This window comes from Tachysurus fulvidraco, chromosome 3, assembly GCF_022655615.1.
Source record: "Tachysurus fulvidraco isolate hzauxx_2018 chromosome 3, HZAU_PFXX_2.0, whole genome shotgun sequence".
NCBI classification, from domain to species: Eukaryota; Metazoa; Chordata; class Actinopteri; order Siluriformes; family Bagridae; genus Tachysurus; species Tachysurus fulvidraco.
In genome coordinates this window covers 22,449,986-22,474,608 of record NC_062520.1, presented here as the reverse complement: position 1 = coordinate 22,474,608, position 24,623 = coordinate 22,449,986, and the positions used below count along the sequence as shown (strand labels likewise).

The 24,623-nt window shown below is 38.0% G+C and overlaps 1 protein-coding gene across 4 annotated transcripts; it reads right to left on the bottom strand.

The window, feature by feature from the left end:
• Positions 1–7,735: 7,735 nt before the first annotated feature.
• skap2 (src kinase associated phosphoprotein 2) lies at positions 7,736–22,707 on the bottom strand. 4 transcript variants are annotated; one of them, XM_027149859.2, is made up of 14 exons: positions 22,442–22,703; positions 21,842–21,947; positions 21,702–21,727; positions 21,015–21,116; positions 19,317–19,397; positions 19,142–19,225; positions 18,861–18,985; positions 18,669–18,732; positions 18,458–18,586; positions 17,994–18,068; positions 15,354–15,469; positions 10,271–10,373; positions 10,118–10,153; positions 7,736–9,805 (listed from the first exon to the last, which is right to left on the bottom strand). In XM_027149859.2, exons 1-12 carry the CDS (start codon positions 22,479–22,481, stop codon positions 10,281–10,283), a joined length of 1,041 nt encoding a protein of 346 aa, XP_027005660.1. In that variant the 5' UTR covers positions 22,482–22,703; the 3' UTR covers positions 7,736–9,805; positions 10,118–10,153; positions 10,271–10,280. The 4 variants fall into 4 exon arrangements, with proteins under 4 accessions (XP_027005660.1, XP_027005661.1, XP_047667487.1 ...); XM_027149860.2 differs by lacking the exon at positions 7,736–9,805 and having other exon boundaries at positions 9,838–10,153; positions 15,354–15,466; positions 22,442–22,705; XM_047811531.1 differs by lacking the exons at positions 7,736–9,805; positions 10,118–10,153; positions 10,271–10,373; positions 15,354–15,469; positions 17,994–18,068 and adding an exon at positions 18,102–18,288 and having other exon boundaries at positions 18,370–18,586; positions 22,442–22,707.
• Positions 22,708–24,623: the final 1,916 nt, after the last annotated feature.

The window sequence follows — 24,623 nt, the reverse complement described above, 5'->3', positions numbered from 1 at the left end:
AGAAAAATTATAGAGAAATTATAGCAGCTGATCACTGGTGCAGTGCCGTTTGACTGAGTGTTAAATGTCATCAGTGACCTGTATTTTCTAGTCTATGACCCTGGGGAGCACCTCATCCACACATATGAAACATTTCCCTAAAATGACTTCCTCATTAAATATTAAGTATATGTGATACATTGTTATGATCTCTAAAGTACACAGATATATTTGTGAATAAATTGTTTGTTACAACTGGTGGAAACAAAGAAAAGTCCCAGCATTACCTAAACACATAAATAATGTTCTTTGTACATAATAAGGATTAATCTGATGTGTAGTCAGCCTCTCTGGTTTACGTCCTTAACAGCACTGTACGAGAGAGACATCTCCACTGACATCCAACCTGCAACTATTAACCTATACACATTTTTAAAAGGTCTGCACTTCAGCAGGCTTCTGCAATAACACCAAGAAAAATCTCTTTAAAAAACCCATCTAACAAAAAGGCTTAGCTATACCCCATGCCTGAATTGGTGGGTGTCTGTGATTGCCTCTGACACCTTTTAAATGGGTTTGTGTGCTGGCCTTTAAGAAGCATGGTTTCCTGAGGTCCTCACAGTGGGGCAAATAATAGCACTAAGCTAATATCTTGTTAGAGAGGGGAAATACGGAAAGGGAGCTGGAGGGAATGAAGGTTGGTGTTCGCTGGGCAAGCCGTGTCTATGTGTGTGTGTTGGGAGGGGGTGTTCAGAAGAGGACTCGATCTCTCGAGGGCCCCTTGTATCCCTGCCAGGTCATATAAATCAGCATGCAGCTTGCGGCTGCAACGAGCTAGAAAATAAAAAAAGCATAAAAGTGTCTGAGTGAAATAGAGGGAGGGAGAATTCTTTTATGATGAAACTAAATTCTCCTTACTCGGCAATAGATCCACTGCCCAGGTCTGATTGTTTATTCCAGACGCCATTCATCATCGCACTAGCACAAATGACTCAAATTACCACACCTGCTACTCATATAATGCTCTTACTATGAGTACTTCATACTCACGTAATTTAGGGAGGAATTCCTGAAGGACAACCTAATGTTACATTGCACATATGGGCAGAAGTGTATTAATGCATTTTAGTGACCAGTTTTGCATGTGACATAGCAGTCAAGTTGTGCACTTTTATGAGGAATTATCAGACAATTAAAATGTAAAGGGCATCATCGGTACTAAATATAGCAATGGTGTTGGTTTTAGGCCATGAAGATGATGCGCATCTATTTACTTGAATCTGATAACCACATGCGCAGTTGCCAAAATGCCACTTAGGATGCAGCAATATCATCAAAGTACACTGGAGACCTAATATCAAGCTGTAGCTGTCTGTCACTGCAATTTATGCACAAGTACCACAGCTCTTCTTACCTGGCTAGGTTTTGACTTAGCACTGTCCCACACAAGCACCATTTAGTAACCTTACAAATATTTCTTGGACTTGGATGCTAAGTTATCTCTGGTGAACTTGGCATCTACCAAGAGAATCATGCCCTTGCATTGGACGAAGCACGAGCCTCATCATCAGTGATGCTGCCGAGCTTAGCACTTCCACCCTGGATATGTTTCCTGGATACTTTTCTCCATGGTGCTGCAGTATGTGTACTCTGGTGGTGTTACACTGAAGGTGTAGCACTGAGCTTGACTTAGGGTTAGTTTTAGTTTGAACGCCCAGAGGCATCTTTGAGAGTGACAGTATGTATGTTTATGCAAGTTTAACATCCGACAGCTAAAACAGTTTGGCAGCTCATGTGCTATCTCAGATAACTGTAGAATTATCTGTCATTCCAGGCTGCTCCTTGCACTGACAAGCTCACCCCATGGGCATGCAAACCCATCCATCAATTTACTAACAAGCACTAGGTCTCTCAACTGGACAGCTGGAGTACAATCATATTCGTGGACAACGTAAGAGTAAACAGGACCATAGCCCAGTAAATAATCACACCATGATGAGGCAGCCAAGGGCATGGGCGAGATGTTTATAGCAGGTGGACAAACACCTGTCATACTTATAGTGCTGATTTATTCTGGGAGAAACTTCAGCACATATGTCTCTTCTAGCTGCCAAGATGATCTCTCTTTCTCTCTCTGCCAGTGTGTCTCTTTTTGGGATGTCAGAGTGTAGGTACAACCAGACTATTGTGCAATTTCTGAAGATCTGACAAAACTTGTGTCATTTAGAACAGACTGTTTAGCATATATCCTATTATATTACACCCATGATGTAGGTTGGTTTGCAACACAAATATTTACAAGTTATGATTGCTTAGTATAACAAGAGTTTTAAAAATTAAAATAAAGTAACATTATTGTTCACATCACTGTGACTGTTCTGGTAACAATAAAAGAGAAAAAAATCAAGACACTTATCTTTTACTGCTGACTAGTTAGCACCTGCATGATCCAGTAGCAATGCCTGTTCATTACAAATGTAGTGTAACTGTGTATGTAACTGTGCTCATTACAAAAAACAAAAATAGCACAAGGCCTGTAGAATTGACCCTCTTGTTATACAGTATAACTAGCTAAAATAGAAGTTCTGGAAAGGAGGAAGTGTTGCCTCGCTCAGGAGTGGACTACAGGGTGAATGTAGGGATCTTTCCCTGAGCATCTGTACATCTGAGACTGAAATGTGCTGTTATAAGAGTATAAACTGTTAAGTCTATAAGTCCATTGTCCATGATCTATCATTCATTTGTTTCACACAAAACAAGGCAAAAAATCATCAAGATAAAAAAGGGGAAAAGGGACTCCTTTTAGTTTTAGTTTGTTTTTTGTTGAACCAAACTAAAACTAAAAGGAGTCCCTTTTCCCCTTTTTTATCTTGCATAATCATTTCTCAAAAAATCCATCATATGACAAAGCACTGACTAAATCTGGGTGATTCCAAGCAACTCAGAATCAGATTATGCAATATTTTATCCCCTGACTGAATATGTATGCTTATTTCTTTTTCAACAAAACCTTTGTGCATTGTAGTTTTAAGAATGAAGACATAAAAAATTCTCATTATAAAATAATTTAGATAATATTCTTATTCATATTCATATCCAAATATCCCAATTCACTTTTCTAACCTTCTATCAGCCAACTGTTCTTTATACGTCTTCTCCTTCAGTGTGTCTATTCAATTTCATGTGGTTTGACACTGTATGTTTGAGTCACTCGCTCATTCTTTGGTAACATTATGTTCTACATTGAGGTCCTTTGGCTCCATTCAGGTCAATTCACACCGGACATATCTTTTTTTTCACACATGGCAGTTAAGCTACATTCAAGTCTCTCAATCCATACCAGGTGTCAGAGGCACATAAAACGTGAGCCCTTGCAACACACCGCATTTGTTGCTAACTCATTTTTTACTCGTGTAAGTGAAGTGTTACAGTAACTCAGTAGAGATATATTTAAATCACACTTTCTGTTTGCTCTGAACTTATAATTACTTGTATTATTATCTGTGTAAAGGCAATGATAAAATGCACCTAGTAGTGAACATAAGAACAAGATACTGCCAAGTATGTGAATCCACATTTGAACACTGTTTAAAATAGAAATGTGTCTTTAAAATGTCTTTGTTTCAAATGATTTGGAACAGGACCAGAATAAGCACTTGTAAGCTCTGGTATTTGCTGTTAATTATGTCTGAATCACAAGGGCATTTCAATCTTGGACTATCTTGGACACCAAGGTGTCTCAGTAGAAAATGTGGTTGTTGCTGAGACCTGGTGGCCCACTGTTCCCAATGGCACTTAACAGGCAGCAATTAATAACAGCCAGGGATCAGTAGACATAGTGCTTTTAACAAATTGCTCATATATTCCTCTTAGCAATACTGCCCAGACAAAAGAAGAGCTGATTTAAAATAAAGAAGCTGATTGCAAACAATAGCTCATAATGGTTTGCTCTTCAAAAACGCAGAAGTATATTATTTCCTTATTATACTGGGATGAATGGAAGACAACATAAAAAAGAAACATCCAAAAGAACAACTTATGTGATAATTATGACCAAACATATTCAAAGATTATAGTTTAAAAGACACTCAGACTATCAGAGGCCTTTTTAATTGCTAAAACACTCAGCAGCTAAAATACGAAGGTGAAGTTCACTGGTCATTATGAATCATCACGACTGTGGCCAGCAATCATGAGAAATGTAATGCATCAGCATACTTGTCTGTATAGCTTCAGGTCCCACCAAAGTGCTTTATGTTAGTCATCCGCATGAGTTGCGTCTCCAGATGATGACCCCAATTAATATTTGCTTACATTTCAGCAGCTTCTGTGTCAGATTTAGTAGGAAAAAATGAAGATGTGGCCTAAATGTTTTGCTGACAGTGGGCCAATTAAAAAATATATGCATATATATTTCCCTGAGAATTGTTTAAGAATACAACATCAGTACATAAGAGCGATTAAGGTGTGAGAAAGAGTGAGTGAATAATTAACAGACAGAGATAAAAAAAAAAAAAAAGGTGAGATAAAAATGATTTAGATGTGAACAACTTGCGTGAGTAGGGAACGTAGAGAAGATCTTTATCAAAGTTCTCCAGTTGTCAAGATTAATAGACCAAAATTTTATTGCCAGAGTCTTAAAGAGGAAGATTACAAATTTTCCATACCCATAGTCTTATCACCCACCAAGTTCTGTCCCATACATTTATTAACCCTGCTTACCCAATTAAGTTACTTAAAATCAATCACTGTAGAATACAGTATGCAAGTAAGAAAGCAGGATCAAGTGAACACCTTGTCTGGACTTGCAGTTCTTAGCTTCTTACTTCTCAGTTTTTTCTGACCTTTCTTTCCTTCCTCTATAACTCTCTTTTCCTTTCTGTCTAATCAAACGTATCCTTTTATAGTTGCCCAATTTAATTAGAAATGTTTCAGTATCATTAATGGAATTTAGCACCCACAAGATTAATTGGTTCGTGGCTTTTATCTATGAAACCTTATATTTTAGGATCAAATTGTAATAAAAGAGTCATAGATGGAGCTGTCTAGAGCTGGGCACAGGACATGGTGTGGATCCATTAACAACGTCATTTATTAGCATCATAAAACTGACGAGCAATATTTTGCCAAACAGCCATTGGCACCACAGTGTAGTTCTCTCAGTACCAAGTAGAATTTGCAGTGGGGCAAAAGGATAAGTGGATCACACTGCCCTGTGTTTGCAAGTGTCATTTGCAACTCATGTACATGGTAGTAAACAGGTCACACAGGTTTCACACAAATTGTTTAAATAATTTTTAATGAAGTCAGACAAAATAGATCAATTAATCTGGACCAGAACACTTTTGTTCTGATTTATTTGAAATGATTTAAGCATTCAAACATGAGTTGCACCTTGTAAGCAGTGATTTGCACTTTAGAACCTTTACCTGAAGCTCAAATCATGTTGACAGGCGAGATTATTAATAGGAATTCATAACCTTCATCACTTAATCAATTATAATGTATTTTATATATTTCCAAAACATAAATTTAAATCCTAAAAATTCCACAATTAGATCAAAGCTGCTCAGAAGGCTCCATCAACTTCTTGCAACACATCTATTCTGCACACACACTAAGCTCCCTCTGCCATAATGTACTCGTCCCTGCAGCATACACGCCCTGCTTTTAATGTAATATCGCCTATGACTAATTATGGTAATTCATTACACCTCCAATTAGACTGTGGGATTTATGGCGATCTGGTACTATAAAGACCAGGATTTATGGGGGCTTTGAATGTCACCCAGAGGACAGCGGGCCGGCTCCTCATCATTCAGCCCCCAGCCTGAAGCACTGTATATCATCAGAAAGACACAAAAACGCCCCATCCTGCTCTACTCAATGCCAAACGTACCCATCCCTACCATTGTAGCCAGAATTCTAGGCCTACTCAATAAGTGTAAGTACCCATAGATCAAATTAGTACATCTACAGTAGGATTTAATCCTAAACTCACTACTACTGTTATTATTTCATCATTTATCTGAAGCTAATATGACAGTTTAATCCACTTGACACTTAATATTAAAAAAATATTTACAGCCAAGACAAATGAGTTTTAGTACTAGCGTTGTTTTCATGCCTTTGAACAAAAATTCCTTTCTTGCACAAGTCTGGAATACTTCCAAAATCCCATAGCAAAAAGAGGGGAAAAAATATTTGTGAGTAAATAACATCTACTTGTCAGAAGATAATATTAAATGATTAAATAGTAAAAAGATATCCTGTTTATCCAGCTAACTTGTTTATTTAATTATAAGTATTAAACATATTATATAAATTACAAACTTTTATGAGAACTTTTTTGGATCATTTCTGTTTATGGATTTCTATATGGATTTCATTTCTATGAAACACATTCATTAATTTCTGCCATTCTTTCTGTATTGTTCAATAACCTTCTCATCAGCCTGTCTGACACTGGCTGGAAACCTCTTTACCTTCATATTCCACTAACTCACTCACTCACTCATCGGGCATCAAGGCTATTCCACAAACTTCAAATTTACTTGCTAAAGAAATATCTGGATTTTTTTGGTCTCCTGCTGGTACTGCAGTGAATGCTGACTATGCTGACTTATAATTTTTTTTTGCTTGCATATATTCTATTTATTTAACACTATTAAATCTTAACATTAGGTTTCTTATATATTTTCTAGTTGAAAAACAAAAACAACAACAAAAAAACAGAATACTCACCCTGAACTATAAAATAATTATAGGTGGTGGTGCTTGGATCCTATTGAATTCAGGCAACAGATACAGAGCTACTTTTACAATATAAATACATAATCTTCTTTTATGCTTCTGTTAATCTTTAGTTATGTGATTTCATTTCAAATCATATACCTATACCAGTTTACCCAATGTGGAGAAAACGCTTTATTTTGATCTTTTTAGTATTGTTTAATAGAAAAGCCAACAGCAGTCGGGCGACGACAGGTTCTCTCAAAACTCAGCCAACTCACTCAGGCAGGCAGCAGGTGTATAAATGATGGTGGAGTCATGGGCCGAGCAAGACCTAAGCACCCTGGCAGGGTCTACTCGTCCTCCACCCAGAATCCAGCTCTGAGTAGCAGAGAGCCTGCAAGGCTGATTGTTACTCAGGCAGGACTGGTGCTGACTGAGGCTGAGGAGTGTGCTTACTTGTATGCTTCAGCTCCAGCATTTCAATCAGGCACACAGCAGGGCAGCCCATCTGCTGTCTCAACCCTCCCAGGTCCTATAAAACAGGACCACAGCAACCAGTACAGAACACAGAGAGAAAACTCAAGCTCTGTCAGCAACTCAAAGACAATGCAGAATACAAGTGATTGTTCTCAAAATCTTTAAAGTATGAGGCTCTGAATGAAGTTAAACAGGGTTTGTGTTGAATCAGACAAACCCTTTAATTTGGTTTCTCTGTAAGACCTTCTACACAACAGCATTGTGCTCTTCTTTGTTTTAGTCTCTAAAGTAGAGCCGCAGAGCCTGTGGGGGGGACAGATGATTCCTCCCCCCACCTCTTTCTGTCTCCAGGAACTGGAGAGAAATGTAGAATGAATACTAATGAACCCCCACCTCCCACCACAGGTGCCTTACGTCCACTCTGTTTGCAGCTCCTCTCTCGTTCATTCTCTCTCATTCTTTTGCTATCTTAGATATAAGCCTCTCACAGGTACACAATTGTTCTCTTTTGTATGAGAACAATTTACTTAATTTTTTATTACACTGCAGTACAGGCTTTTCTATGGCATGTAATCGCCAAAATGTCTGTGAAAAATAAAGACAAACTACTTTCATGATATTACAGTCCTTTGTGCTTAGTGGTGGGCCTGCAGTCATAAATCAACATTAATAATTCAGAGCTGAGCTTGAAGGAAATTAAACAAAGCAAATAACTGGACATAGCTAAAACAATCAAGAATAGGCTGTAAAATCAGCAGCAAAGTGTACCAAAGAAAATAACAACGCTGTAAGGAAATACTGTTAATCAGTGCTGAGATAGCCGATACTCTGCCAGTGGAAGAGTTCACTAGCAGAATTATAATGACTACACTGCAAGATGGAAATCTACCAGAAAGCAGTGTTTGCGGGTAGATTAGAGGAAAACAGACTTTTAGCCTTTCAAAGGAATGGAAAGGTTTTGAGCTTGTTACTAAATTAGTAAATCATAGTGTATGTAATATGATTGTCAATGATGTAAATGAAAAAGACAAAAGAACGCCATCTTCAGAAGTCTGGAAAGAAAATGCTTCCAGACCGGGTGGTAATACAAAGCCTGCTGCCAAGCACAACCACAAGGTTCATTAAAGGAAAGGGGGAAATGTTTTATACCGAGTAAATGTCCTGATTTAAATTATGCATACATTTTTACATGCACAAAAAGAGGCCAGAAAGTCATAAACTGGCTTCAGCACAGCCCTGGCAAAGCAATAGAAAGGATAAAACTGGAACATTGGTGATGTGAATGATTCACAGGCTTTATGTAGTTAGTTTGTGGAAGAACATCAGATGCATTCATCCCCATTTTTATGAATTTGTCCTAGGGAATCTACTTATTGATACCACACTCAACAAAGTGCCGCAAACACATGAAGTGCTGTATTCTGAGGCAATAAAATAGAAATGCAGCTTAATTAAATACAAACACAAGTTGGATTTTCTCATTTTGGCATAAATTTTTATTTTCTGTTAAGATAGTTATGCAGAATGTATAGTAATAAATTGTTGATTGAATTCACAGAATTTCATTTGAAAGAATTATTTCACTTGCAGAATTTATTTTGGTTGTTCTTTTTCTTTTTTTTTTGTTTCAGTAATCTGATCTATATGCACAGAGAACACACATCCTTTTTTTAAAATTGAGATTATTAGGTACTCTAGAGCCTGTGCTAAGACAATGATGATTAAAAACATCTGTGATTTCACATTTCTCTTTTATATCCAAACAAACATGATTATAGTCAGAGGGGAACTAGTCCTATATAATGCTTTTCTCTTTTGCCTTATGCGGACAGCTGCAAATATTTATGTTCTATTTTTTATATGGTAATTGTATGGAAGAATTGCCAAATCATGCTTGATGATTTTTAAATAAAGTTTAAGAATCACACAGACAACATCTGAATGAAAAAGAGGGACCCATCAAATAAACTAAATCTGCACTTTACCACAACAATGCAGATTTACGGTTAGAAAATAAGATTCAAATGGATATTTCTACAGGGGGAATCTTGGTTACTTACAGTTGCTGCATTGTAGATTGCAGTGGTCATGGTGGGATTATCGCTATGTTGGTCTCAGAGAGCTGGCACATTGCGTAATCAGCGAATTAAAAAATATCTGCATTATTTAATGTGTGCAGCCTGGCTGAATGAGTTAATATGCTAATATAAACAACTCAATCTGGAGCATTCTGAGTAGGTAATGGTCTGACTCATGTTTTTAATTAAGTTTTTCACTTCAGTGGCCAGACGTTCTGTGGAAGTCAGTGCAGTAGCGCACATGAACCATGAAGATACAATCCAATATGCCAAACATGAGACAATCAATCCTGCAGCTAAATAACTGCTTTTTGATTTGTTTGTATGTTTGAGCACAAAAAGGTCAAATCTTTCCATTCTTGTGTTAGCACATAGCAAAACACTGCTGCAGAATGGTAAGATGGTTTTGATCAGATCTGATATCATGCATAGAAAAAGACAACCTGAAGCACGAGTTATCAAATAACTAAGTCACTCCTGCCACCTGCTGGCTGCAACATGAATCCTTCACTGCACAGGGATCCGATCGTATATATCTACATTAAATAAATAGATAACCAAAAAATACTTTCACTTTCATAATTTCACAAGCTTTATTTTGTAATAGCTGGCTGTTTTATATAACAATTTTTAAACTTAACAAGCATAGTTTTCCTGCATCATTCAAACACAATTCAAGATGCAAACATTATTCATTTGTCATTATTTGTTATTTTTCACATTGAATAGAATCCATTTAATTAACTTAGAAAACAACAGTTTTAAGCAAACTTATTTTTTTAAGCAAAACATATTTAAATCCAGCATACTGGCAAGAAAAACACTGGAATTAATGCAAAATTAATTACCTCAACGAGGTAGGATTAAAGGAAGTTCAGATGACCCTAGAAGTATCACAAAGTGAGAGTTATACTTCAAACTAGTGTTCATGAAATATAAGTAATTTAAATGTTTTCAGTATTTAAGTACAATGGTAAAAATGTCGTGACTAACAGACTTACGTTAAGGCCTTCACAAAATGTTAAGCTCTGTCAAGTAGCTTTTAGGCACTATACCAATTACACCTTTCATCTCTCCAACCCACCAGCCAAAAGTATCGTATTCCTGTGGGAGAGAACAGGGAAAAAAATCCAGTCATTTCACCTGACTGAAGCTGGTTTCCACATCTTTATTAAAGCTTCAACCATCAGTGTTTTGACACAAGACAAGGGCAAACCTTATAGCTGTCAGGAGGTAAGCAGAAGGTAAGCAGCTGTCAATTTTTAGAGTTCACAGCTTTGTTCACCTCTAGATTCCTATGCCCCAATGCCCCATCCCTTAAAACAACTTAAACACAGAATTCATATAACAGTATATATGTATGCATGTACGAATATTTCAGAATTTGAGGAGAAATGGAAATTTCTAATATACAGATTGTGGACTGACATCATCAGCCCCATTTTCTGACAGATGCATTGCTGCCTGACGAAGAACAGTGAGGAAGAAAGAATAGAAACATTCTGTGTCAAAAAAGAATTTGAATAGTAGATGATGTGGAGGATCTAAGGAAAGAGGAATGAAAGACCAGATCTGCCTTACTGCTGATGTAGTGTGACCTTTGTGTGAAAGCTTGGACATGAATCTTTGTGGTTGCTGCTCAGTATCAATTGCATTACATTTAGACTGTCACGGACTTTGAAAACAGTACAGTCATCCCATAGAGAAGGTTCTATTATATTTAAATGGTCAGGAGATAAAGAGTGTACCAGAGTCTAATCGGTTTGTGACAGAGTATACATTCACACATCCTAAACAGACAACACCACAACACAGAGAAGATTGCAATCAATTATTCAAAATGACTTAAGTTATAGGCATTGGTACAACTTCAAGAATCAGAGGTCCGTCCACAAGGGGGATTAGAGGGTTTTTGGGGTTTTCCAATATAGACAACAAACAGGCTCAAAAGTTGAGGAGCTCGGAGTTCTTGATATGCAAAGATAACCACTTAAAAGCAATAACAAATGAAATGTCTCACAGAAAGAATGTGAATATTATCAATTATATTCAGATGAGCTTTGCTTAGAATCACTTGAAATTAGCTGATCACAGAGAACAGTGAAAAATAACACAATGGGTGGGTGGGATTGCCAATTTTCCAAATGTTTTTCCCAAATGTTCAGATCCTAATTGTCGATTGGGTAAAACAACATAAAAAAAAAAAATTTATCTACAGGACATGCAAACTTCCATTTCATATGTATAACTAATAATGGGTTAATCCTGAATATTTGTATATATTTAAAGCTCAAATGTGCCTTCTACCCTTCGTCCAGTAACAGTTCCAGTAACAAAACAACCATAACTAGGTTTAAGATGAAAAAAACAGCCTTACAATAGCTAAAAGTGGTCTGGCCTCAAACATCTCGATCTAGACTATTCCATCCTATAGCAGCCGATTCTTCAATGTGTGGAGTGACTTTTATAGCTTCTCTTCTTTCTGACACACCAGGCTTTGATCTCCACAGAGTAGACCAGATACCCTCCATCCATCCTTCCTCCTTCCCTAGCTCATTGCAGGAGACAACGTCTCTCCACGTGGAATGAAACAAGAGATGTGGTTTACATCATAGCAGCACAGAAGTTAAATATGAACTTTTTGCGATCCTCCACTTGACCCACAGGAACTTAAGTGATTCCGGGTGCACACTAGGGGCAGATGTAAAAAGTCTGCTTCTACATAGCCAAGCTCTTAGTGCATATGAGCACATATCGACCTATAAAACCCCAGGCAACTTAATGCTGCTGCTGACAGCTCCCACAGATATAAACTGTAATGGAGAAACAGACAGTGGCCCACAACAGTCTAGACCTGTGTTCTCCTTTCTTTATGAGCATAAAACATTGATGTATAAATAGCAGCAAAGAACATGAAAGAAGCAATAACTAACAAGTTGGTCTTTTTTAAATTATATATTTGCGAGTGTGTCCTGAAATCTTTTTAGTTTATTAACTGTGTACCTCAAGGGCATGAAACAAACTTTATACAGACTGCCGTATACATAACAGCACAACAGTTGTTCAGGTTGTGTGTGTTGGCTAAGGAAGTAAATGTGCACCATGTGAAATGTAGCCCAACCCACTGATCGAGGCTCACACGGTGTTTGTGTGTGCAGGATGGCCACACTCACAGATTAGCAGGCATGTGTGACATGTAAAACAGCAAAAGGAAAAGACCTCACACTCAGCCAAAACAACTTCAGACAAATGCACACAGATGCCACTACATACACACACACACACACACACACACACACACACACACACAAGCTTAAAGATTCTTGCTAAAGAACATTTGTTATTTCAGTAGGGACTAACTCTATTGAGACTATGCTCATTGCACTTGCATGCAGTGGCTCCATTGTTTTACAGCTCATGGAACATGTATGAGCCTGGACCACATGATTTGCTTAATGCATACGAGTCTTTTGCTAATGTCAAACTGCATAGTACCAAGTGATTTAAGCATGGATGGAATCTCATTAGCTAATGCATGGTATGTGCATGCATACGTAAGTATATATAGAATAGAATAATTAAAAAATAAATAAATAAATAAATAAATAAATGAATAAATATATGTGATTAACAGTTTAGCCGAATAAAATTAATATTAATAAAACCTAGTGCAAAATTTAGACCCAAGTTTTTATATGTAACTTATGTTCATTAATGTATATTTCGGTTTCGTTCAAATCACAAAAGAGACAGCCTTAATGTTAAAATGCTAAAAATTACACAGACTGACATACTGTGCAGCAAACTTACTTTAGGCTAGCTTTGAAAAGAGGGGTGTGTGTGTGAGAGAGAGTGAGTGTATGATTTAGGGCCCTGACACCTCCCCCTGGTCTGATGGTCAATACCCTTTAAGACTGGCTTTGGGTCTGCATGGGCAATAGTGAGGAAGGGGGCAGGGGAAGTCCTGCAGCTGCTGCATGGCCAAGGGGAAGGAGCCTGGACACTAATAGCCCCACTAGTCTGCTCTCCAGACTGCACTGAATTGGCCATAAGCCGCAGCTGGACACTAAAACCCAACCAGCTTTATGGTCACTGCGGCTGGAGAAGAGGGGGAAGGGTCTTCAGCACAATGAGCCAAAGCAACAAGCACAGACAGACACTAAAATAAAAATAGTACCAACAAACCACAGCATCAGCCAGCAAATAATAACATTTACATTATTACAAAACTGTGTGTTTAGAGAAATGCATACGTCTTCAGGCCTTTATTATAAACATTCAAATGTACATTAATATTACAATGATCTATTATGTTATCAATACAAAAATAATTCAAGTTATGTGAATCTTAATAGTTTTTTATATGTGTGTGTGTGTGTGTGTGTAGGAAAAAAATTTATTGTGTTTAAAATGACTAAAATTAATGTAATACTGAACTTTCGCACTTTGGTGAAATAGCTTGTTACCATTTACAGCCACGAGGTGGCACACTTGCACTAAAAAATGCACAATGAAGCCCGTGATGCAGCTCAAGTTTCTAGAATTGAGATACTTTCCTTGATGGTACTTTATCTTGTGGGGTGATAGGTTATGGATGTTTGGTGATGTATGCCTTCTTTCTTGCATTTGATGACGTAATTTTAAGAAATATTGAACGGTTCACATTAAGAAAGAGAGTAAATTCAGGGTTGTTGTGGTTGCAGAGTTTACTGTATCCTTATAGCAATTCAATTCAAATCAATTTATTTGTATAGTGCTTTTATCAATTCATATTGTCTCAAAACAGCTTTACAGCAAGCCAGAGGCGACGGTGGCAAGGAAAACACCATGAGATGATATGAGGAAGAAACCTTGAGAGGAACCAGACACAGAAGGGAAGCCATTCTCATTTGGGTGACACTAGACAATAAATAATGTAAATGTAAATAATGTCCTTTCTTCAGCAGTTTATAGCAACCGAGAGCTTCAGAGGAACTAATGGGTCAGCGCAAAGTCTGAGTTCACCACAGACCCAACACTAATTCCTTCCTGCCAAAGTCTTCAAATAATTGCTGATAAAGACCAGACCATACAGCTGACTGACACAATGGTAACACTTGGAGCAGGATGGAAGAATTCACCCTTAATGGGACAGCAGTCCATCGCAAGGCACAATAAGTTCTCACAGACAGACAAACACACACATGTAGAGGCAATTTAGGGTAGCTAATGAACAGTGGAAGGAACTCGGAGCACCATAATGCAAATTTAGAGAGAACATATCAGTCCACATGATAAATATTCTCACAGGAACTAGATAAACCAAAAGACCAGCATATTGCAGTCTAATGAAAGAAAAAAAAAATTTTTTAATGTAGAAATGTCAGCCCAAGCTTTTGAAGCTAGACTAGCATGCTTCCAGAAACAGAAAAAATCACCCTTGTCTTAAATTAACTTGATGGTTTATCTAGCTAATACTCTGAGCTAGGTGCAAACTTCAGCGCTTGGCTCGTCACAGCTGGCCTGCACATCCCAGTTGACAGGTACAGGAACTTATTCTCCTGCACACCTGGTGCAAATCTAGAGTTGGATTCAGAGCTTCCACAGAACACAAACTAGCATTAAAGGCATACACAGTTACAAGGAGTGACAGAGCCATGCTGATGGTAAGCGGATGGCAGACCTAACCAAACATGGCATCAAGCCTCCCAGAAGGACTCTGTTGAAACACACACACACTCTTGTGGATAAGGAAGAAGTGGAGGCGGCAGAATGTTACATGCTGCCAGGTCACACGACGCTTCAGGCCAAAATCACTAAAACAGTTTCCTGAGTGACAAGACTAATCCCATCACTGCACTCCAAGAGAAGGTTCATCTCAGTTTAACATTCAGTATACAGTACTGGCCCTGACAGAAAGCATAGTTGACCTGTTAACAGTCACTATCATCACATCATCAATTGCAACAGTACTACTTACTTTAAAAAAAATGTATTTGCAAATTTATTAGCAACTTGTACATTACACCACTAGCTTGTGAAGTATCATTTGATGATCTGATCTGGAAATGTAATGTTTAAAGAACTTTCCAGCTGTTCTCATACCTTGCTGAGGATGTAGATGGCATCCCCTCTCTTGAAAGACAGTTCGTCGGGTTGGTCTCCACTGCAGTCCCACAAACCCTGGAAGTAGTTCTGGTAGTCTGTGCTCTTATTTACTGCTGTGTGGAAAAAGAACATAACACAATAAATATGACTTCTAATGGCAAATATCTCTTTTTTTTAATATAATCTAGTGTCACTTCTGTCACAATCACTGAATTATTTTTTAAAAATATGCGTGGTTTATGAATTCACATTCATCTCTGGTTACAACATATCAGTTCAGTAAGAATATGTGCAACTGCATTGCCATTTAATTTTTCCAGCTTATTAAGAGACCAGCAGTGGGCAGCAGAGAGCAACGACTGTCTAAAGATCCAAAGCAGGTCTCTTAAATCTTGGGGACTTGCTACACAGCACAGCCAGAAGTTTTCCCTACTGCTGACACAACTGATTTAACTCGTATAGGACCTAATAATTAGCTGATTTGTCTGCACTGACGAAAACTGTGCCAGGCAAAGGATTCGCCGGTATGGAATTGAGAACCCCTGGTCCAAAATATTTTCCAGATGTCATCTACTAAAACATTTATTGGGGAATTTGAGAATGACCAGAAATGTTAGTAATTTTCACACAAGTATCAAAACTACAAGAATTATATAATAACAGACATCACAGCTCACCCAGCAACAAGAGTGAACCACCCTTTCATACTGTATTGTGCAAAGAAGCCCATTACCTTCATTTTGTTTTAAAAGTGTTTACATACAGTTTTCATGTGGACATTGCTGATCTCAACATATGATATCATGATATCATGATATTCAAATTAGTTATTGATTTCCAAATTCATCCCCAAGTTTTAGAGTGTGTATAATGCTGCCACTTTCTGGGCCACATCAAACTGAATGTGAATTCAGTTATCCTAACATAAAAGGCTTACGGTTATAGCTTTTCTTTTATCCACTCCATGCTTGTCTGTACTGCTAGCCCCTTTTCCTAAGCATCTGTCATGAAATCCTGCCTGAGCCATGGCTCTTGTCAGCAGGACTTCCTGTGCTGTGAGCTGAGAGCAGAGGGCCGGGGAGGGCTACAGCGCCGCTGGCAGCCTCTCCACTCCACTTCCTGCCAGTGCTTACCAAATCGTGCCCAGTGGCCAGAACTCACCAGGACACACACTGCACTCATGCAGGGACACAAAACCCTTCATAAAACATACAAAACAGCAAAACAGAGTGCTCCCAATTTGAATTTGAAACAGCTTTTTCTGTTTATTTATATGATATTACCTTTAGACAAATCCAGAATAATGCTCACTCTAAAAATGAGCAATGCAAAAAGTGACATTCTGAGATTTGAGCACATAGCTATGCTACACGTGATTATTTTAACTTGTTTTTACACTTTACATTTCCTGTACTGTCTAACAATGCAACGCTCACTTGTAGAAGATCTCTGTACTGACTATTTCAAAGTCCTTTGTAATTCCTAGGTTGTGCATGTGGAATTTCCTCATTTACTTCAAACTACAAATGTGGCTCAACAGAGCTTGAATACAGAGAAAACCATTGCACAAAATATTCATCTTTCCCTTGCAACTATATTTGGGTTTATTTAGATTTTATTGTATATTTGGGCTTACCTTCTTAAAAGATCATTTTTTTAGCAAAGTTTAGTTTTGGGTTAGCGTAAAACTTCACTGCCTCTGTCAGGAGTTTATTTCTGTGAGAAACTGCATTTGTTCTTTTGAAAATGATTTTGTTTTATTGAAAAAACATTACTATTATTTCAATAAAATAAAACTGAAACAATAATTTAAGCAGTTCTATTTCATGTTCATAATAAATTTGAGTTCATAAAGTTTCATAAAAGCTGCCAATAATTCTAGAGTTATGCATCATTAAGAGCCTGGCTGGCTTTAATATGACTCGCACATTTGAGTACTAGTACGTGTAACCCTTGTGTTTAGCTGAGAACTTTCGAATTCTTCTAACAACTACTGTATTTTGTAATTGTTTCTGCTCTCGTGGTGAAAATGTGATACATTTAGTTTAACAACTGTATTGGAGCACAGTACTTTTGCCTCACTTGTAAATAACTTTGGATAAGTGTGTTTGCCAAATGAGTACATGATTTTGCAAATATACAAGCAAATAAAGTGTACCAGTATGTAAATGTAAAGGGGGGGAAAGGGAGAAAGAGAGAGAGAGGGAGAGAGAGAGAGAGAGAGAGAGAGAGAGAGAGAGAGAGAGAGAGAGAGAGAGAGAGAATTTATTACAATCCAATGTCGTTGAACCTAAGACAAATTTTTCTTTTCCTCTGATCTTATCAGATTCTTGTAGTCCTTCATCCATCTTTATTCTTATATTTTTCATATTTCCCTTAAAACATTCCCTTAACAAACTCAAACACACCACTCATTCTTTGTTTCTGTCTCACTTGTGCAGAACCAGCACTGATCCATCTACCCTTCCCACTAACTCTCTGTAACTTTTAATGAATCAATGTATTAAAATCTACAGGATCACAGGAGAGAATGCAAGGGCCAGAGCTCTTCTGCTGGTCAGCACAGAGTCAGCAGAGCAGTGAAGATTTACAGGGCTGAAAGAGTATGGAGAGGCCTGGTGGCCTCAGTGCAATTACCTGTCACTGGAGGTGCTATGGGGGGTTTGCTGACTGGCTCTGGTGCTGGTTTATTAGTTTGAGGCACCTCGTCCTCTGAGACAGAAAAGGGATATAAGGAAACACAAGTTAAATGAAAGAAATTAATTAATTGAAGAGGCTAAGATATTTCCCCCTCAAGATTTTCTAGTGGCATTAGAAATATGCTAAGGGGATCTATAATGGCTATTTGTATCCTGCATTCTAAACCTCAAAAAGTATTTCTTAAATTTCATCATAGGTTCATAGTCTTGAAATGCTATGTATGATAGTTAAGTTTAATACTAAAACCTAACACTAGCATTAAACTAAAAACCTTTAGTTTAATGCTAGTGTTAGGTTTTAGTATTAAACTTACTTTAATATACTTTTAAAATACTTTTTTAAGAAACCTAACACTAGCATTAAACTAAAGGTTTTTATTAGTTTATATAAAGATGCCAAACCAGGAAGCTCCTCATAGATATCCTCATCAATGGGTGCAGGTATGGAAGCTGTATTTAAATTCATATTCATAGGTAAGCAGTCATCATATGTGTCCTGCTCCTCCTCCAAAGGAATGATGCCTTCCATGTCTATGTATGAGTACAGACGTGTTAGTTCACAAACCACTGTGAAAGCAAACACCAAATAATTATAAAAGAAAAACTAGCCTACCTTTGATCACAAAGCTAATCTGCTCTACCCATTCCTCTGCCTCTCTCTGTGTGGAGGCACAGAACTAGGAAAAGAAAAACGGGGGCAGCATTTAGCTGTGATCAGAGCACCAAATACAGCTAAGTGGACATTTTATTGTTTACAGAAGTATGGACAATTTGCAATAAACAGAGCACTGATGATGACATGTACCTGGTACACACGTTTGTCAGGAGCAGATATTTCAAAGCAGCAGTCTTTCTTGGAATCTTTGCGCAATGTGTTGTTCATTTTGACAGCATAACCGCTTATATTAAACTCTCCCTTCTGCTGTTTATCTGTTGGGATTTATCAGAATTATGAGAATTGTTTGATGCAGTTTCTTGATAAGCATGTAAATGTTGTTCAGTAACCGAACCAGCAGTTTAAAAAAATTCTCTATGATCTACCAACTGAAATACACTTGAACTCGTTAGGAATAGAAATGATCACACCTTTCTCACTGCCATAATAATAGAATGTGTGGATGCTCAGAGCACACCATCTCTTCTGCCACTCGGTGCCAAAGAAGCTGTGATCTGCCAGAAGGCACATGTTTACAGGTTACGGTATGTTAAAACAAACACAACGTGAAATACATCTGTTGAGAAGGCATGAAGGACTGCCTACCCTTTCTTCGTTTTTCCAGGTAACCACTCTTAAACACAGCTTGAAGATCTTGAGCTGCTACTGGAGGGGCCTGCTGAACGCCTGAGGAAACCCAGAATATAGAGCTTAGAATACAGTTTGTACTGTACTAGCCTTACAACCTTTATCAAAGTCGTGTTGCTGTTATTAAGCTTAGTAAATAAATAATAGAAAGAAAATAAGGTTACTCAGTCATGTACATTGGTTTACATTGGGCTACACTCTACAAGCCAAGAATCACCAGAATGCACCGCATATGGAGCCCTTGTTTGCATTGCAAAGCTGAACCACCCATATAACCAATTTGTTTATATTCCACTATTTGCATGGCTGAATGAGAGTGGGAGTCCTGATGAATGAACTCCTTCAAGTAAAAAAAATCCCTTACCACAATCACTAATGTTGACAAAGAGGCATGGAAATACACCATGCAGATATGCATGCAGACCAAAGATTCTGAATAACTATACTATTATTTCCAAATGTAAATCCATGTTTAATTTTTCCAACGAAGCCTATTGTTATCTGTAAATCTGGCTATTGAGGTGAAACCTTTAAGCAAAATTCTGTGATAATGTGAGAAAATAAACTGCATTTTACAAGAAAAAGAAACCTTACCAAATAAAATGCTTCATGATGCACATAAATCACATGACTTCTCTTGTCAATTGTGAGCATTCCTATTTCCCAAAACACTTTTATTTATGTTCAATGAACATGTCCTTTTTTCAAAAAGAGATGGCATGCCTTGATTGAAATGGAACCAAGTGAAGATAAACCACCCCTAAGTCTAACCTCAAAGTTTGCTTAATCTCATTCCTGAAAAGCAGTGTTGGCTTAGAGCACTTTCTCCTGGTTGCAGGAACAGCTGTGCTATCAGGGGGCAAAAGGGCCTATAAAACACCCCGATGTTTCAAGGCAATAAAACTCACACAACGCTAGCACACATCTGTGGAACTTTCACACAAGCAGACACACAACTATGCATAACTAAAATAGACACAGTGAAACCACACACACTAACATACAGTAATATCTATCTACAGAGCTGCCAGAGCTTCTGCCTGGCTCATGTGATAAGACATGCACCATGATTTGAAACACGGGAGATTTACAGGTTTTCTTTCGTTTAGCTCGTCCGCAGTGCCCAATGAAAACGGCAGCCTGAAATGACATTGGCTGTAGGCGGCATTGTCTGAGGTCCATGTCATAAAGCATTTGCGCCAAGACAAAAGAACGCTTAGTCTCTGTCGCCTGTGCTTTTTAGTCATTCACGAGCCTGTTGCTAGGTTACAGCAACCATTCAAACAGTCGTTTCAACTCATGTAGTAATCTACAGCAATTCCCCAAAAAGACAGAGAGGCGTTAGATGAGACACAAGCAGATAATTAACAAGTGTATATAATTAAATAATTAAACAATATTCTGGAATATATAACTTTTTTCTTCTTCTCTCTATATTGAAGTGTGATATGAAAATGATATGAAAATATGATATTAACCAAAAAGGAGTTTGCATCTTTAGCAAGTGGACCATAAACATAGCACTAATACCAATCCAGCCATCTAAACTGTGCACCAAAGTTTAGTCTGCTTTTAACAAAGAAAAGTGCTTAAAGGAAGTCACACCTTTTAAACCCACTTGTAATATGTGTACAAGGCCATTACTGTTGCACCTACCATCATATGCCGGCTCTTCATCTCTATCCATGCGCTCAGATTGCAGCGAACCGCCATCATTGTTGCTGTCTGCTTCTTCAATCTCATCCCACTCTTCATCTCCTATATGACAAAGTTTTCATCACTGATTTGCCACATCATCGACCCACACTGGAGGAGATGGATGTCAGCAAATTGGGGTCTCTTTATTGACAGTACATAAGTAAGATGTAAACATAGTTACATGATTGCATTCAGGATTCTCTGTCATGCCTCAAAGGCACACAGTACTAATTTTCTTAAACTGGCACTGCACAGAGAATAGCAATCAACCAAAACATATGGACATACAAAAGACACATTACTTTGCATAGATTTTGGATAGCCAAATGCAAAATGAGAGTGAATAGTGCACCTGTTACCCCAACCTTTTCATGCCTTTACAATAAAAGAATGTTTCAGGGCACTATGATGTCCTGTTTAGGAAAATATGTGCAAATGGCATATGGGGGCTTGTGGCCTTATGGTTAAAACCAATGTCGCCAGCTTCCTCTACTGGGCATGAAATTCTGCATACACAGTATATTTAGCGTGTTGGGTGCCAGGAAGAAGCTGCAGTGATGTGCTCAATGCAAACTTCCCCGTTTGTGTAATATGAATGTAACCCTCCATCTATCAGAAACAAAGACATACAAGCTAAAATCTTACGTTTTTCCTTGAAATCCTGCGGGTAACTAAAAAAAAAAAGAAATATTTTGACATGTAACAACTACAATGCAAACATATTATAATGAATGCTTTACGGACAGCCATACTACATGTCATACGACAAATACGTTACTTCATACCTGGCTTTGACCTCCTTTATTCTCTTTATAAAAGCATCTCTTTTTTCCTTTGCTTTCTTGCTCAGATTTTCTCCTTTCAAAACTTCTGTCAGAAATGCTTCCAAATCTGAAAGTCCAGATAAACCTTACAGATTAAATTATACACTTTATTTACTTGTCATCAAAACTAGTTGGATATAAATAAAGAGCAATAACAATCTGTTTTCACATCTCAGGAGGTTTGTGGAAGTTTATCCAAATGACAGTGGAGAATTAAAAACAATATTCACAGAGTCAATCAAACAAACTACAAACAGTAAAGAAACAAATTGTACACTTTGGTAACTACTCACTTAACTTTAAGGTCAGTACAACAGAGTTTTCAATTCTTAAATAAAAAAATAACCATTTCCTGAACTGAAGCAGTTTTCTTCACTGGTTTGTTTTCTATCAGTTCTCTTGCACATCATCCATCAACTTCCTCTTTTCTGCCAAATAACCGAGGCTAATAAACTAGAGCCAAATGTTGCTGAGATATTTCTGTGCCTCTATGATATTAGAGGGTCTGAAAAATGATCATCATTGTAAATGTTAGTGTCGTTCATTGAGACAACCTGATACCTGAAACGAGTGTGGATAAATCCTCCGGTATGGACTTCATTGTGTCACTGTGCGCTCTTCACTCTCGGTCAGCAATAGTTTTAGTTTGTCGCCCGTATTCCGACAAAGTCCCGCCTCCTGCCCTGTGATTGGCTGTTTTTTCTTAATCACGGGTATTCTGTACGTTTGATCTGGTTTCTGTGTGAAATTTTAGCCTATCCGATCACGAGCATGCGTGGGTTGTAGGAATACGGGTAGGACGGTGAAGTGAAAGACTCCGGCCGCAGTAGCCTTCGAAATACGGAAGTTTCAAAGTTGTCTGGTTGAGAAACACGGAAGTAGCCACGCTTAGGTTATATGGTGTCTGCTGTAGAGGAGGTACGACTGTACGGGCTTATTTGCGTTTTGGAAGCGTTTTCAGACGCGTTTCATCCATTCATGGATTCATCACTGTTTAAAGATGAGTGATGGTGACATGATTATCAGTACTTGGTATTGTTATTCTTTTGTGATCCTTGCGTGAACTATGACTGTCCCAGGAAGTTATTAATAGGTACATGTAATTGTTATTATGTTTTACATTTGATGAACACAGATGCTGTGTTTGGAGCAACACAAGGTGCCTGGTTAAAAAGCTGAAGCTTTGTTGAAGGGGCCCCTTGTTGCATAAAGAGGCAGGTGAAGACTTAGGATGATGTACTGTAGGGCTTCACAAAACACACCACCATCCAACTCTGTAATGCTTTATACTCACTCTCTCTCTCACTCTCACACACACACACTCACACACACTCTCTCCCTCTCTCTCACACACACACACACACTCTCTCTCTCTCTCTCTCTCTCTCTCTCTCTCTCTCTCTCTCTCTCTCTCTCTTTCACACACACACACACACTCTCTCTCTCTCTCTCTTACTCACTCACTCTCGCTCTCTCTCCCTATTTCTTAGTCCTGCACATTTTCACAGAGCTCACAGATCTCTGATGACCTGCCAGTGGACCTGCACTGTGTCACATCCCAATCCCCTGCTCTCTCATTCCCTCTTTGCCTCTCAGGAAGCAAAACAATTTGAATCACTGTCTGATTTGAACATGAACATATACTGTACATTTTGTAAGGAACGAACATCATTAAACAGTCAGATTTCATTCATCATTGAAAAGTCTTATAGCAGAGAGAATAGGTATGAATGTAAATTTGCATTGCAGCCATTGACTTTTCAAAGCGAATTCTATCATAGCACAAACTTATCCCAAGCTGAAATCCAAGTAATAATTTGTACAGCCTGTCTAGGTGGGATGATTAAGGCTACACAAATTCTATAGAGGTTACAGCGTTGATTTTTTGCTGAAAGTGCTCACTATCTCTTAAAAAACTGCTCAGCGGTGCTTGAACTACAGCTGACCTGGCCACAGCTCTATCCAGCACACAGGGGGAGAGGAGAGATGGAGTGACCTTTGACATTTAGAAGAAGAGGGCAGCACATTCGTATCTCATCTCCTCTCAGACAGCCTTGTTTGATCTGGACTCACCTCAGTTCACACATCTTAGCTTCTGGCACCAACCTACAGAGGATGAATGTGTGGGTGTGTGTGTGGTTGGGTGGGTGGTTTCAGAAAAAGGAAATATTTTTATTGTTTTCCTGAACATATGACTGAGTGGCACTGCAAGGTGTAAGAAGGTAGTTAAACTGACCTTTATGAATGAATAGATAGATAGATAGATAGATAGATAGATAGATAGATAGATAGATAGATACATAGATAGATAGATAGATAGATAGATAGATAGATAGATAGATAGATAGATAGATAGATATTCAGACTTTATTTCTATATATTCATTCCCTTCATTTTATTATAAGAACAAAATACTGAGATTTCACATTGATTTAAGTATTCAGATACATTTATTTATCTGTGTGATGTTAGACTTGGAATCCATCTGTGGCATAAAAGAACTGTAAACTTCCCTCGATAATCCTTAAATAGAAGTTTGAAACATCTTGAATTGTCCCTAGAGCTGGCTGCGAGGCCAAACTGAGCAGTCAGGGAGGAAAAGCCTTGGTCATAGAGGTGACCATGAACTCTATGTTCCATCTAGTTGAGCTCCAGAGATCATGTGTGGAGATGGGGAAAATGTCAGGGTATTCATCACTGTGACTTTACACCAATATGGGCTTTATGACAACCTGGCCAGAGT

What these genes read in the sequence shown, in the direction of transcription:
- skap2 (XM_027149859.2), bottom strand. Translation starts at nt 22,481, where the DNA reads ATGAAGTCCATACCGGAGGATTTATCCACACTCGTTTCAG. An exon ending in GCAGGATTTCAAGGAAAAAC is followed by an intron (nt 21,117 to 21,701) that starts GTAAGATTTTAG and finishes TTTGTCATATAG; the next exon opens with GAGATGAAGAGTGGGATGAG. An exon ending in TGAAGAGCCGGCATATGATG is followed by an intron (nt 19,398 to 21,014) that starts GTAGGTGCAACA and finishes GGGTTTCCTCAG; the next exon opens with GCGTTCAGCAGGCCCCTCCA.